The sequence below is a fragment of the Jaculus jaculus genome, chromosome 3, assembly GCF_020740685.1.
Source record: "Jaculus jaculus isolate mJacJac1 chromosome 3, mJacJac1.mat.Y.cur, whole genome shotgun sequence".
Lineage (NCBI taxonomy): Eukaryota > Metazoa > Chordata > Mammalia > Rodentia > Dipodidae > Jaculus > Jaculus jaculus.
In genome coordinates this window covers 89,831,378-89,845,930 of record NC_059104.1, presented here as the reverse complement: position 1 = coordinate 89,845,930, position 14,553 = coordinate 89,831,378, and the positions used below count along the sequence as shown (strand labels likewise).

The 14,553-nt window shown below is 36.3% G+C and overlaps 1 protein-coding gene across 1 annotated transcript; it reads left to right on the top strand.

Annotated features, from left to right (window-relative positions):
* Positions 1 to 3,209: 3,209 nt before the first annotated feature.
* On the top strand, positions 3,210 to 4,148 carry LOC101595604 (putative olfactory receptor 10D4). Its single transcript, XM_004670555.3, has one exon. The coding sequence runs from the start codon at positions 3,210 to 3,212 to the stop codon at positions 4,146 to 4,148; it is 939 nt and encodes a 312-aa protein (XP_004670612.3).
* Positions 4,149 to 14,553: the final 10,405 nt, after the last annotated feature.

Here is a 14,553-nt window from a genome sequence, read left to right as displayed (position 1 = left end):
CACCATGCCCGGCTTAGGGAAAATATTTTTAAATTGAAGGTAGCCATATCCATATTGTTCTGTAATCATATGAAATGTGGATTTGTACTAGCTGAGTAAAGTATACTTAAATTGGGCAACTTTCATGGTTATATCTAAATAAAACTGTTCCGAACACATTACAATCAATAAAAATGTAAGCTTTTATGATGACTTAATGCCTGTTTTTAGAAAAGAAAACTAAATAACAAGAAAATAGGTAGGAATAGATGACTCTGTGTTTACATTCTAAATTCAGTTTAGAATATTCATGACATTAGGTTAGAGGAATTCAGAAAAAATTTCAAATATAGGTAGTTTGAAATGCAAATTCACATTTTATGACTGATTCCCTGCACTTATTTTAACTTTCTGAGCCTTTTATGTTTTAGTGCAAAAAGAAAAAAAGTAAGAGGGATGCAGCAGTGAGATAAAGGGGATTTAATAATATGGTTTAAAAAAGATTTTCTCTGCTCCAAGCAGGGCCTTGGGGGTTTCAGTTGTCTTCCTGTTTGGTCCCCTGGACTGTCGTTTATTTGCCTCTTGAGTCTAAATTGTAAACGAAAAATACATTATTCAAAAAAGGATTCTCTATTTTAGAAATTACAAACTCAGGACATAGGAGAGTCAGTCATATTCTTTCTGACAATAAAAACAACAATAATTGTCAGAGGGCTTTTATATTCTTAAAACTCATTATAAATGTAATTTTTTGTTTTAATGCATTATTTCAAAGAGATTTAGCTATAGGCTTTTTGACAGGCTTGTATGTTGGTTTCTTAAACAGCTTGCAAAAGTAATGTGCTCACAGACCTGCCTGATCCACCCCTGTTCACACTGACCTCTTTTCTAACAAGAGAACATTAGTCTGAATTTTTATAATATACACAGTGTTCACCACAATAATTTAAACACATGAAATAAACAGCAGCAATTTAAGGGAAAATTAAAAGTGCTTTCAGATAATGAATAAGTATGAATTAAATGATTAAGGTACTGGTAATGGATTGTAAAATTATTGTAGAATAATGGTTTAGAAATAACAAAACAACAGATGAACATATTTTTTTTCTTTTTTTGTTTGGATTTTTTTCTAAGTGTTTCCTAATTGCCAGACTTTCTCCAAACCTGGATCCCACCCCCAGACTTGGCTATCACAGTTTTGAACCCATGGGATGGCACTCCAACAGGGAAAATTCAGGAATTCTATCAAAGAGCTTAAATAATATCTACAAATATTTATATAAAGGGTGAGATGTGAATTAAAGCTAAAAAGTCCAAACTGTATCCCAAAGTGAATATAAAGAGATGAACTAGAAGAGGGGAAAGGAAGAGCAAAATGGAAAATGTGATGAAGGACAGAAGGGCTTTGAGGGAAGAAGGGAGGGGAACAATGCTTTTTAAAAATGTACATAAAAATGCCTGGATGGAGGCCACCATAATCTCTGTATGACAAATTAAAAGCAAAACAAACAAAACCAAAAGATAAACAGCTAAGTGTCACTAGTAATGGTCGTCAAGCCATGGGGAGAGAGAGGGAAGGAGAGGATGGGGAGGTACACCCTGGCTAATTGATCCCTCTGTGCTACACCTTCCCTTCAGAGCTCACGGGGGAAGAGGGACCCACAGGAGGCTGGCAACAGGCGCTCCCTTCTGAGGAGAAGGAATGACTGCTGCTGTTTCACTCAGGGAAGAGGTCCCTCAACCTTTGGATTTTCAGGCCAGGCTGGCTGGTCTGACAACAACCATCTCAAAGTTTTCTGGCTTCATAGCCTGGCTATTCTGTCCCATCCCTTCTAAGGACAAAGGGTGAACGTGGGTCTGGGTTTGAGCCCAAGTCCACCATGTTTCCCTTCAATCTGTAAGTGCCTATATGCTGGAATGCTTACTTATGCCCATAGCACCTTGTCTTCTGAGAATATCCGTGCCCATGAAGAATGAAAAGTGTGGGATTAGCTCTGCTTAAGTTTAGCTTAAATGTGACTGAGTGGATGTCATGACACTTGGTTTTTTAAAGGTATCACTGAATGATACAACTTCACATGTCCAGACTCTGTGGAGATCACAAAAGACTGGTCCTATTACAGACATGGCTATTAAGAGACTAAATATTGGGTTGAAATTGTTTTTTAATATATAATATTGAGGATTATGTATTGCTTGTTCCTGCATTAAATATGACCATTTTACTTCTGTTTTCTTTTTCTTTTTAAAGTTTATTTTATTTTATTTATTTGAGAGAGGGAGAGAGAAAGAGGGAGAGAGAGAGAGAGAGTTAGAGAGAATGGGTATGCCATGGCCTTCAGCCACTGAATATGAAGTCCAGATACATGTACCACCTTGAGCATCTGGCTTAAGTGGGTCCTGGGGAATCGAACCTGTGTCCTTTGACCTTACAGACAAGCGCCTTAACTGCTAAGCCATGTCTCCAGGTCTTCTTTGTTCTCTATGTACCTTCCAGATAGATTTTAATTTTCAGTTGTTCTCACTTAAAAAATATGGATATTTTTATGTATTTATTGTGAAAGAGACGGGGCAGGAATGGGAACATGAGCACCGCTCGCCACTGCAAACAAACATCACATGCTTGTGCCATTTTGTGCACCTGGCTTTACTTGGGTACCAGGGAATCACATCCAGGCCATCAGATTTAGCAAGCAAGCATCTTTAACAGCTGGGCCAACTCTCCAGGCCCTATTCTGACTTTTAAAGAAAGTGTGAGTCACTCACCTCATTAGGTACTTCCCAGACAACCACCACTTACAATGACTATTGGAGAAAAGTCTTGCAGTTTAGAACATTAGAATATTGAGGACACCAGAATTATGACTTACAGAAATCATAATATCAGTGTTCTATTTATACAAATTCAAAGGAAATTCATCATTTAAATCATATAGAATCAGAATCGCATTTGAACTCAGATATATGCAAGTGTGAGGATTATTCTATTCTGCCTTTTGTATGCTATCTGCAGGAATATCGTTTTCTTCCAACTTTAGGAATGAGTTGAAAAATAAATTATTCAATATCATGCATTCATTAGTGATGGACTGGGACTGACTATCTCCATTAAGTTCTCTACAGTGAAGAAGTAACGCTGGTTTCCAATAGTTCTGTGAGGGTGGCCATTAGTGGGGTAAAGTGCACCAAAGTGTGACCATTTCTCTATTTTTCAGGGCTGACGGGACATGAGGATGAGGAATCACACTGCAGTAACTGAGTTTCTTCTGATGGGGATCCCCAATACTGGTGGGCTGGAAACTGTGCTCCTCCTACTCTTTCTGGCCTTCTACCTGCTCACTCTCCCGGGAAACCTGCTCATTCTCCTAGCGATCCTCACCTCTTCCACCCTCCACACACCCATGTATTTTTTCCTGGGCAATCTGTCAGTGCTTGACATATTTTTCCCTTCGGTGAGTTCCCCCAAGATGATGCTGTACTTGACGGGGCAGAGCCACACCATCTCTTACCACGGCTGTGCCTCGCAGCTCTTCTTCTACCACTTCCTGGGCTGCGCTGAGTGCTTCCTGTACACGGTGATGGCCTATGACCGCTTTGCGGCCATCTGTCACCCTCTGAGGTACACAGTCGTCATGAGCTACTGGGTGTGTGTCTCCATGACCGTGGGCACCTGGATGGGGAGCTGTCTGCATGCATCTGTTCTCACCTTCCTTATCTTTAAGTTGCCTTACTGTGGCCCCAACAAAGTGGACAATTTCTTCTGTGACATTCCTGTGGTGCTGCCCTTGGCCTGTGCAGATACTTCTCTAGCAAGGACAGTGAGTTTTACCAATGTAGGTGTGGTGGCACTTGTGTGTTTTCTCCTAATTCTCACTTCTTACACTCGCATTGTTGTCTCCATATTGAAAATCCGTTCCCCAGAAGGAAGGCGCAGAGCCTTCTCCACCTGCAGTGCCCACCTCACATCCATCCTGCTCTTTTATGGCCCTGTGGTTCTCATTTATCTGCGACCTGCTTCCAGCCCTTGGCTTGATTCAGTGGTTCAAGTGTTGAATAATATTGTTACTCCATCCTTGAATCCTCTGATATACTCCTTGAGAAACAAGGAGGTAAAATTGGCTCTGAGAAAGGCGCTGACTCCAGGTTCACATACTTGTGGGGATTAAGTCCTATGCCATAAGCGTTATTCACAACATTGCCTTACCGTTTCTGATGATTGTTGACAATCAAGTGAGGTCGAGTACATTTTGGGTTGGTTATTTATATGTTTATGTAATTTTATTCAACAATTTTCTTTCTGTTTACTATTTGTAATCACTATTCTATACATGTTACAAATCTTAACATATGTAATTCACATAATAATTATTTTGAAATTAAGATTTGGGACAAGAAGACACTTGCACAGTATCACAGATGTAGAAAGTCCCTCAGCTGGATGTTAGCCATGAACTTTTAAACTGTACTTATGCTGGCTCTAAAATGTCTGGATGCTATCTGAGAAATTTTCTTATGTTTAATTTATACAAAATATTCTCCAATTTGCCAAAAATTACAGTTTAATAAATTACTGTATTGATTATTATCACTTTGGTGGATTACATGTGTTTGAGTATGATATGAAGGAATTCTCTTATCTTTCAAAAACCATTTAATGTCCATATAATATCAATATGTATAAATATAGACCTTCTACTCTCTTGAGAAGTGATTTTTGATACTAGTTTTATCAAATACTTTTTCTATGTACATTAAGGTAATTACATATTTCTCATGTTTGTTGATAATATATTGATATGCTATATTCTACTCTGTATGAACATTTGCATATCTGTGATGCTTTCTCTTTGGCATAGCACATACTTCTTTTTACATATTTTATTTATTTATTATTTATTTAAGAGAGGGAGAGAGAAAAAATAGGAAGATATATAAAGAGAATGGATGTGCCAGCGCCTCCAGCCACTATAAACTCCAGATACATGCTCCACCTTGTGCATCTTAGCTTAGGTGGGTTCTGTGGAATCAAACCTGGGTCTTTAGGCTTTGCAGGCAAGTGCTTTAACTGCTAAGCCATCTCTCCAGGCCCACATATAATTCTTTTAACTGTCAGTCGATTAATTTTGGATAAGCTAGTGGAGGACTTTTATAATCTTGAGTGATAGTTTATTGTCTCTTTACCTTTTTTTGTCTTAAATTTTTTTTTAATTTTTACTTATTTGATAGCCACAGAGAGAGAGAGAGAGAGAGAGAGAAAGAGGCAGATATAGAGAGAGAATAGGTGCACCAAAGCCTCCAGCCACTGCAAACGAACTCCAGACTCATGTGCCCCCTTGTGCATCTGGCTGATGTGGGTCCTGGAGAATTGAGCCTCAAACCAGGGTCCTCAGGCTTCACAGGCAAGCGCTTAACTGCTAAGCCATCTATCCAGCCCTGTCTTTTGTTTTGATATCAGGTTAATCTTAGTTTATGGAATGAATTTGTAACTGCCTCAATTTGCCTTTACAATTATGAATGTAATACATTTGACTAAATCTTTTGTTCCAATTTTAACCAAGTTATAGGGTCCTTAGGTAATTGTTTGTGTATGTTGTCCAGATTTCTGATTGCAATTATGAGAAAGGTAGTTGGCATTATAATCATGAAAAAGGTTTTCTGTAATTAGCATATGTTGCCCAATAGGACTTCAGTAAAGCTAAGATATTTTATATGAAGGCTTATATAGAACAAAACATGCAAAAAATGCCTACAGGACTATTGAAAATGAAAAGGGTACAAAGGAAACTGCAACTTCCACATGTTAAAATATAAAATTTCTAAAACTGTTACTATGTCAAAGAACAGAAAGTAAGATGTAATATAACATTTAAAAATGGGATTGAGAGGGTTGGAGGGATGGCTTAGTGGTTGAGGCACTTGCCTGCAAAGCCAAAGGACAAAGGTTCAATTCCCCAGGACCCACATTAGCCATATGCACAAGGAGGCGCACACATCTGGAATTTGTTTGCAGTGGCTGGAGGCCCTGGCGCACCCATTGTCTCTCTCCCATCCCCTTTCTCGGTCAAATAAATAAGTAAAAATAAAAAATAAATCAAAAGAGGCACATAAATCAGCGTGGTAGTGTACACCTTTAAAAAAATGGAATTAAGGGTATGTGTAATTTAAATAACAAACAAACAATATCTGTGAATTGATGGGGTCTTTCAATAAGGAATTCTTCCAGTCTAACATACCCAGTGGAATAAAAAAATAAATTAGATTTAGATCAACATTATACCTCCAAATATATTCGTACATTAAACTTAAAAGTGGAAGTGAATAAAGTACCAAGAAATTGAAAAGAAGAAATATGGTGTTGTTTTATAAATATTGCACAAAATAACAAGGGCTTGAAGGAGATTCTTACAAACTTAATGAAATCATTCTGAATGTTAATAATGGCCACACCATTATGGACCCCTCACATGACTGTTTCCCTTCAGTGATGTATGCTTTGTTCCTCTCCATTGTTTCCACAGCTGGTAAAAGCATTGCCCTGGGTCTACATGGATATAAGGATACCAGGTGTTCAATTGTACTTTAAACCATCTTACCTGAAACTAGAATGACATATTTTATTTGTATGGCATGATAGAAATATCAAACTGATATATGCTGACAAAGAATACTTGTATTGTCCTGGGAGCAGAAGAGGATGAGAGAGAAAACAACTGGGCATCAGAGAATATTAGGGAGAGATGCAAATCTCTTTCATCTCAATAACTGGTTTGTTATTTGCCAAATTCCTATTTTCCACAGCATAGTAACCATTACATATAAGGGAGATGCAGTTTAATCAAGATATATGATACTATGATAAGGTTGATTTTAAAAGGTAGAAAAACTAAAAAATTAAAGACAAACACATAATTCATAAAAGACATCTTAAATACTATGTAAAAGACGTTCAATTGCATTCATAATAAGAGACCAGCAAATTAAGTTGCAATGAAGTAATTGCTCAAGTAATAAAATGAATGTAACAAAGAAGATAATTCCAAAATACTTTCCTAAAGGCTGTGGATAAAAATGAATTGTGTACATATTTTTGGTGAACATAAGTTATCACAAGCATGGAAATTTGGCAGCTATCTATGATTAGTTTCTGATGTAGGAGATTATTTGCCACATAGATCCAGAAGATGCCATTCAAGAAAGCAAAGAAACCAATTGTATCTTGTGGCTGTTTTACAGCAAAACAGAAATTACATAAATGTTTAGGTAAGAGGTTACTATTTTTCAAGCCTTTTGTTGACACAATTGTATTTAGAAGGACTATGATACATCCACAAAAATTAATTCAGACTTTTGAAATTATTCATTATCATTTTAGTAAAAAATAACAAAATAAAACCCATAAAGATGGAATCAAAGGCATACTAGCAAAAATTCATAATATTTATTTTTTGCTGGGAGTTGTGGGACATGCCTTTCTTGAGAGAAAAGAAAGAGAGAGAGAGAATTGGCATAACAGAACCTCAGCCTCTCTAACTGAACTCCAGATACATTCATCACTGTGTGTATGTGCGACCTTGCACGCTTGTGTCACTGTGTCTGGCTTACATGGGACCTGGAGAGTCAAACTTGAGTCCTTAAGCTTAGCAGGCAAGCACCTTAAGTGCTAAGCAATCTTTCCAGCCCTTTGTATTTATGTTTTATGATGGAAGGTTTTTCTGTCTACTTTTAGCTGGTCTGCAATTGTGGTAATTCTCTTTCCTTAGCTTTTTAGTGCCGGGATTATGGGTGTGTGCTGCAATGTAAGCACAGCAAGGGTGTAAATAGCTTTGCAGTGTTGCTGTAAACATGCTGTCTTGACTTTGTATCTACAGATAACATCATAGTCTTGTCTGCAAATATTGAGGTCTCCTAAAATTTTTTTTTGTACTCATTAAACCTTTTTGATTTGTGGGTTATAAAAGACCTCAAAAAAATCAATGAGCAAGATACCCCTTACAAACTAGAAAACTGAGAGCAAATGCAAGCCAAAGTAGCCGAGAATGGAAAAGAGTAGAGCAGGACCAACTAAAATACACTAAGAAATTAATAACGACAAAACATGGATAAAAACAACAAATATAATAGGAGAGAGGACATCTGTAGAGAAGTAGTGTATTAAAATATTACAAATAATTTGAAAACATGAATGAATGTAAGAGACAAAAATCCCAAAACTTAGATGAAAGCAGTTACTATTGTGAAAGATATAAACCACTTGTTGGCCACTCTGCTTGTACTAAACCTATATGACTTTAACTCGTCAGTGCATCTTATAGGTAAAGTTTAGATGTGTAAATATGCACATTTCCAGTTATAGATGCATAGAGGAAAGATAATTATATGCATATAACTCAAAAACATGAGATTTGTATAAGGGATATGGTTATATACAGAATAAAGATGTCCTAGATCCTGAATGTTACTTTTTGTTAGGATTGCATCTCTTTAATCCCCATCATGAAAAGGAAATTTAGCAAAAAGATCTTCAGGAATTATTTTATGTGTATCAAAGCCTTAAGAAAAATCTCATATTTATCAATTGCATGTATAAGCATTCCTGGAAAAAGAACTCATAGCAATAATCTGATAAATGGATTTAAATTTTTTTTATTTATTTAGAAAGAGAGAGGGAGAGAATGGGCAAGCCAAGGTCTCCAGACATTGCAGATAAACTCTAGATGCATGTGCCACCATGTGCATCTGGCTTACTTGGGTACTGGGAAATAGAATCTAGGTCCTTGGGTTTCACAGGCAAGCTCCTTAATGGATAAGCCATCTTTCTAGCCCTGATAAATGGATTTTAATGTGAAACATTTAGAAGCATTTTGATTAACATAAGGCACTTTAATATCTTCTAATTTTCTGTTACCACAATTATTTTTTAAAAAGATTGGAAATTAATTTCCATCTAGAATCTGTGTGAAGTGGAAAATCCATTTCAAAATATATGTACTGAATATCAAATTTATAACAACAGAACTTTTTTTATGACTCAATGAAGTTTGTTTGCAATAAACTATACTTTCAGCAAAGTATTTTATTTGCTTATTGTCTCTATAAAATACATGTTTTAAAATATATATCTCTTAATGCTATTTTTAAATCACTTTAATGTTTTGTGAGTTATATTTAATAGATTTAAAAACCCCATCTTAATAGATTTCAAGAAGTTATGTGTCTCCAAGTTCATAAGATAGAAAAGATTTACCAGGTTCCTAAACTTATAGTTGAATCCAAACTATATTTATGGCAAATTAACATCATCTGCTTAAAAAAAAATACATCATTTTGTTATCTTGTCTTTCTTGTAAACCTGAGGCATTTGTATTTCTTTTGCAGCCTCAGATTTAGGATTAACATGATAATGTGACTGCTCCAAACCAGTAAGCTCATTCAAATATTTACTTTTTAATTAGGACCTACTGTGATAAAGTCCTTGAGAATCAGGTTGATTTTTTTGAAGTTTCAAATTCTACTTCATTTAAGTTAACTACACTGAGGGTGGGAGTTCCCCACTTAGTTATTGTCTCTGCAAACAGCCTGTGGAAACAGAGATGCACTCCACTGATATCCCAGAACAACTCAATTAAATCAAATTGACAATCCAGATTAGCAATGCAATTACCAGTAGCTGTATGCAATATAGTTTACCCAAAAAGCAAATGGATAAGCAATCTAATATTCATCTGTACAATGGAGAATTATTTATCAATTAAAAATGACTTATTGAATTATATAGATATAGATATAAATAGATATATATAGAGAGAGCGATAATTTAAGAATTACCTCCTAGTTTAAAAATTATTTCACTTACATGAAAATAGTTGATAAAAGGCCTACATCCTCTTTGATTCTGAATACATAACAGATGTAAAAATTAAAAATTTGAAGATAATGAAGTCAGTAGGTGCCTGAGGATTGAGTAGAAGAAAAAGGGCGGAGTAGGAGGAATGTGGCATATTTTTAGGGAAACAAGGCCAAATTGTGTGACACTGTGATGGTAGATAGATCATGGCACACTTACCAAACTTGTGGAATACATGTAGAACAAGAGAGCGGGCCTCTTGTGATTGATGGAGTTTGCTTATTGGTATTATGACAATACTTGCTCATCTGTTGAACAAATATGCCACCTTGGTAAAAATATATTAATGATAGGGGTAACTACTCTGGGAGTAGAAGGACAGCAGAGGTATATGAAGATGTAATTCTCTTCGTTCAACATTTCTAGCCTAAAACTGCTCTGGAAAGCACAATCTATTAAACTTTTTTTTTCCTCTGTTTTCTGGCATTTAAAAAAATTGCTGTTTGTTCATCTAGAACATTAGTGAACATTTTGACAGCAGCTATTCTTTTTTTTAATGTATCTTGTTATATAATTCAATGGATACTTCTAAATTTTTATGTCATACTTACTATTCATGTCATAAAATGGGCTTTTGTAGTGTTGCATTCCCAGCATAACTTGTTCAACAGTCTGTGAAAGAGGGACAGTAATTACTGATACCACAAAGCAATTAACAATGAAAACCAGAGAAGTGGAGAGGCATCAGGTTCTATGTTGTTCTGTTGTTCAAATTTCTGGCATGCTGTACAAAGTATGTGTGCCTGCTGTATAGCATTATTATTTCCTATGGTCAAATTGATTAGATAATTTTTATAATCACTTTCATTTTATGAAAATAATTATTCTCATTTTAAATATATTTAAATGAAAGAAATAAAATAGAGGAGCAATAAAATGGCATGACAATATGCATATGTGTCTGCAATTCACAGACAGTACACACATACATAAAATGGTATCACTAATTAAAACATCAAATATCACAGCTGGGCGAGGTGGCTCACGCCTTTAATCCCAGCACATGGAAATCAGAGGTAGAAGGATTGCCAGGTGTCTGAGGCCACCTTGAGACTACATAGTGAATTCCCGGTCAGCCTGAGCTTGAGGGAGACCCTACCTCGAAAACCCAACAAAACCAAACCAAACCAAACCACATCAAATATCACTTTGTAATCACTTATAAAGATATAAAGACAAATATGTCCTCAGAAAGGTTCACTGAGGGGCAGACAGGTCATTTTATTACATGGATTTGTGCTACTCTGATATTGTAATTTACTTCTGGAATGTCCCCCAAAGGTTGATGGTTTCAAAGTTTGGTCACTAGCTTGGTGCTACTTGGAGCTAATGTAACCATGAATAGTTGGAGCCTATTGGAAGTCTTCAGATCACTGGAGTGGTGGTCTGGCATACAGTCAGTCCTTGCCATGTTGTTCTGTGTTGCTTTAGGTCCAAAACAATAGTACTAACTGGCCACGGATTGAATCTCCAAAATTGTTATCCTAGATAAACTTTTCTCTTTATAAATTGAATATCTCAGATATTTATAATAGAAATGAAAAGTTAATTAACACAAGATCCTTTGATAAGTAAAAATATTGTATAGCTATTCCAGAAAAAGAAAAAAAAAAGAGAAATATAGATTCTCAAGACACACAGATTAAATGTCATGGTCTTACAGTTAGTTTTGACCGTGACAAAGCCGTATGTGGGTTCTTAGGTGGGCTCAGCTCAGAAAGTAGTGGAACACTCTCTATGATCATCAAAGCATTGCTGAGTCAGTGGCTCCTGGTTCTTTGTCTCATGGAAATCAAAGAATGAATTTCATGGACAACACAGGATAAACTTTAGAGGGGAAATTTATTACACAGAGAAAGCAAGTTAAGAGAAAAAGCTTATTACAAAGAAGAAACAAACTTTATTGCATTAAAAAGCAGAGGGAGGCACTCTCCTGTAGTTCCATAGAAGAGGGTATCCAAAGACATGTCTCCTATTGAAAAGTGAAAGATGCTCTCTGCAACAGAGAGAGGGCCAGGAAAGTGGGTTGCCAATGACTTTTTTTGTTATGGGGTTGATAAGCCTTTCTGGCTACATAAATAAGTCTATCTTTGAAATGATTGGACTAAGATATGGAGAAGTGAAGTTCTGAGCCAATCATCCTCATGAGGTATCCATGTGCCTCTTTTTTAATCAGGGCACTAGTCATGTTCCTTTTTTTTTTTTTTTAGCTTTTTTTTTTTTTGTAATTTATTTATTTGAGAGCGACAGACACAGGGAGAAAGACAGGTAGAGGGCAAGAGAGAGAATGGGCGCGCCAGGGCTTCCAGCCTCTGCAAACGAACTCCAGACGCGTGCGCCCCCTTGTGCATCTGGCTAACGTGTGACCTGGGGAACCGAGCCTCGAACCGGGGTCCTTAGGCTTCACAGGCAAGCGCTTAACCGCTAAGCCATCTCTCCAGCCCTCATGTTCCTTTTTGTCTCAGTGACTGGGCAGAGGAGGGATCAGGGCCCACCTGCCAGCTTTGCAATGGAGTAACAAAGTAGAATCTAGAATAAAAAGCAAATGGGGAAGGGAAACTGTGAGGGGTCAGCTGGAGCCTTTTGGGACTGGCTTTCTTGTTTTTCTTCGAGCCCTGTCTTTCTCTATGCACTTATCTGTCTCATACCCAGCTCAAGGCCTCTTGTTCCTGCCCAGTGTTTCAGACTTAACTGTTTTAACCCCAGCATTCACTTTATCTGTTCCATTCCTAAGATAAAAACAAAAGGAGCAGCTTAATTGCAGCCAAGGCACAGAGCAAGGTGCTGAATCTCTAGGACTTTCCCTGATTACCTGGCAAGTTTATTCTTCCTACTGTCTATCCATGGTATTTGCATACTTTCACTTATATATTCTACCATATACTTGAAATTTATTTATTTATTTATTTAATATATTTATTTATTTATGAGAGGGGAAGGCAGATACAGACTAGGAATTCCAGGGCCTCTAGCCACTGCAAATGAATTCCAGATGCATGCACCACCTTATACATCTGGCTTACATGGGTACTAGGGGATCAAATATGGGTCCTTTAGGCTTCACCAGCCAGCACCTTAATCACTAAGCCCCTATACACTTTCAATCACCTCTAGATTACTTCAAGTAAATTAGTTGTCATATTGTTTCAGTAATAAGAATAATGAAGTCTTTACATGGTAGATATAAATTGTATTTCCAAATACCTTCCATGTGTGGTTTATTGAATCTGCAAATGAAGAACATTTGTATATAGGGAAAGTAAAAATTTTCATCATCATAGAAGCCAGAAAGATACATAGAAAACTGAGAGGACTATTTTGGTAAATATTGGTCTGGATTTCCTAAATCCTAATATAATGACTATGTTCTGTTATTGTCATAGTGAAGAACCAACACATCTGAAGAGAGTACATTGAGTATTGAAACTCCATATCTTCCTGTTATTTTCAATGTGGACTCATTTTATCTTTTAGTTTTTTTTTTTGTTTTTTTCCTTATATTTGATCCCAATCTAATTGTAGGAGAAGAGCTCTATATGAAACATGACAGCTATTTTGGTAATGTCTTTCCTTCAGGGATGTGAGTATAAATGCCTGTCCACAGCCCTGATTCACTCTATTTATTTTTCTAATGTAACCTGGTTTCTTCTTTGAAATGAAGAATCCTTATGTGCTATTTCCTAGACAAATATTTTTCAACAATATGTGCTGGTACACAAATAAAATATAGAACATATTTCAGAACATATCCTGAAAATACACCTTTTTAAGTAAACAAAATTTAGCCATTAATGTTGACTGAATATATCCTTTCCCAAGTAGATTCCAACCAAAACGTTTCATATTATTTCAAATTGCCACCCTGCCAATCCAAGTTTTAGGGCAAAAACATCAGAGTGTTTTTTTTCCTGATCCTCTTGCAAGGTACAGAAAGTTCATCAGCAAATGTTGTTTGATTCTCAAGATGTATCCAAAATTCTGCCTCTTCTAACTGCCTTTGTTATATGCATACCATTTTGGGTCACTTTTATTATTGCTCAAAGCCATATTTTAGTTGGTTCATTAGATAACTCGGTGATAGAGTGATTTTTCTTCTGCTATTGCTAATTTTGAACAACTCAGAGAAAAGTTGCAAGGTAACAGTATTGATCATCTACATGCTTTTACCTGTTAACCTTTTACCATCAATATTCTCATTGCTCATATTATACTATGTGCAATTATACAATCACATACATACTTATATCCTTGTGTTTACATAAGCTCTATCATTTGAAAGACAGTTACACAGAAAGACACTTCTTCCTTTAATGCTTCAGCTCATAAATCTATGAACTCATGGTGATCCTTCTATTTCTGCCCCCAAGTGCTGGGGTTAAAGGTGTGTGCCACCACAACCAGCTGTCTTACTTTTTTAAAAATGCTTTTGATGAGATATTTCTACCTGCTTATACCGGTGGGTAAGAAAGTAGGCTAGTTTGTAGGAAGTACTGTGTTGAGAGTAGGGACACCAAGAGGGGAAGTGAGGGTCAACAAAAATAAATGATCTAGACATTTTCACTGAACATAGTTCTTCAACTTGAAACCAGTTATTCTTACCAGCAGGCAAAAGAAACAAATAAAGTATATGTTTAAAATTGCTAGCTTAAAATATGTCATTTTTCTGC

What these genes read in the sequence shown, in the direction of transcription:
- LOC101595604 (XM_004670555.3), top strand. Translation starts at nt 3,210, where the DNA reads ATGAGGATGAGGAATCACACTGCAGTAACTGAGTTTCTTCTGATGGGG.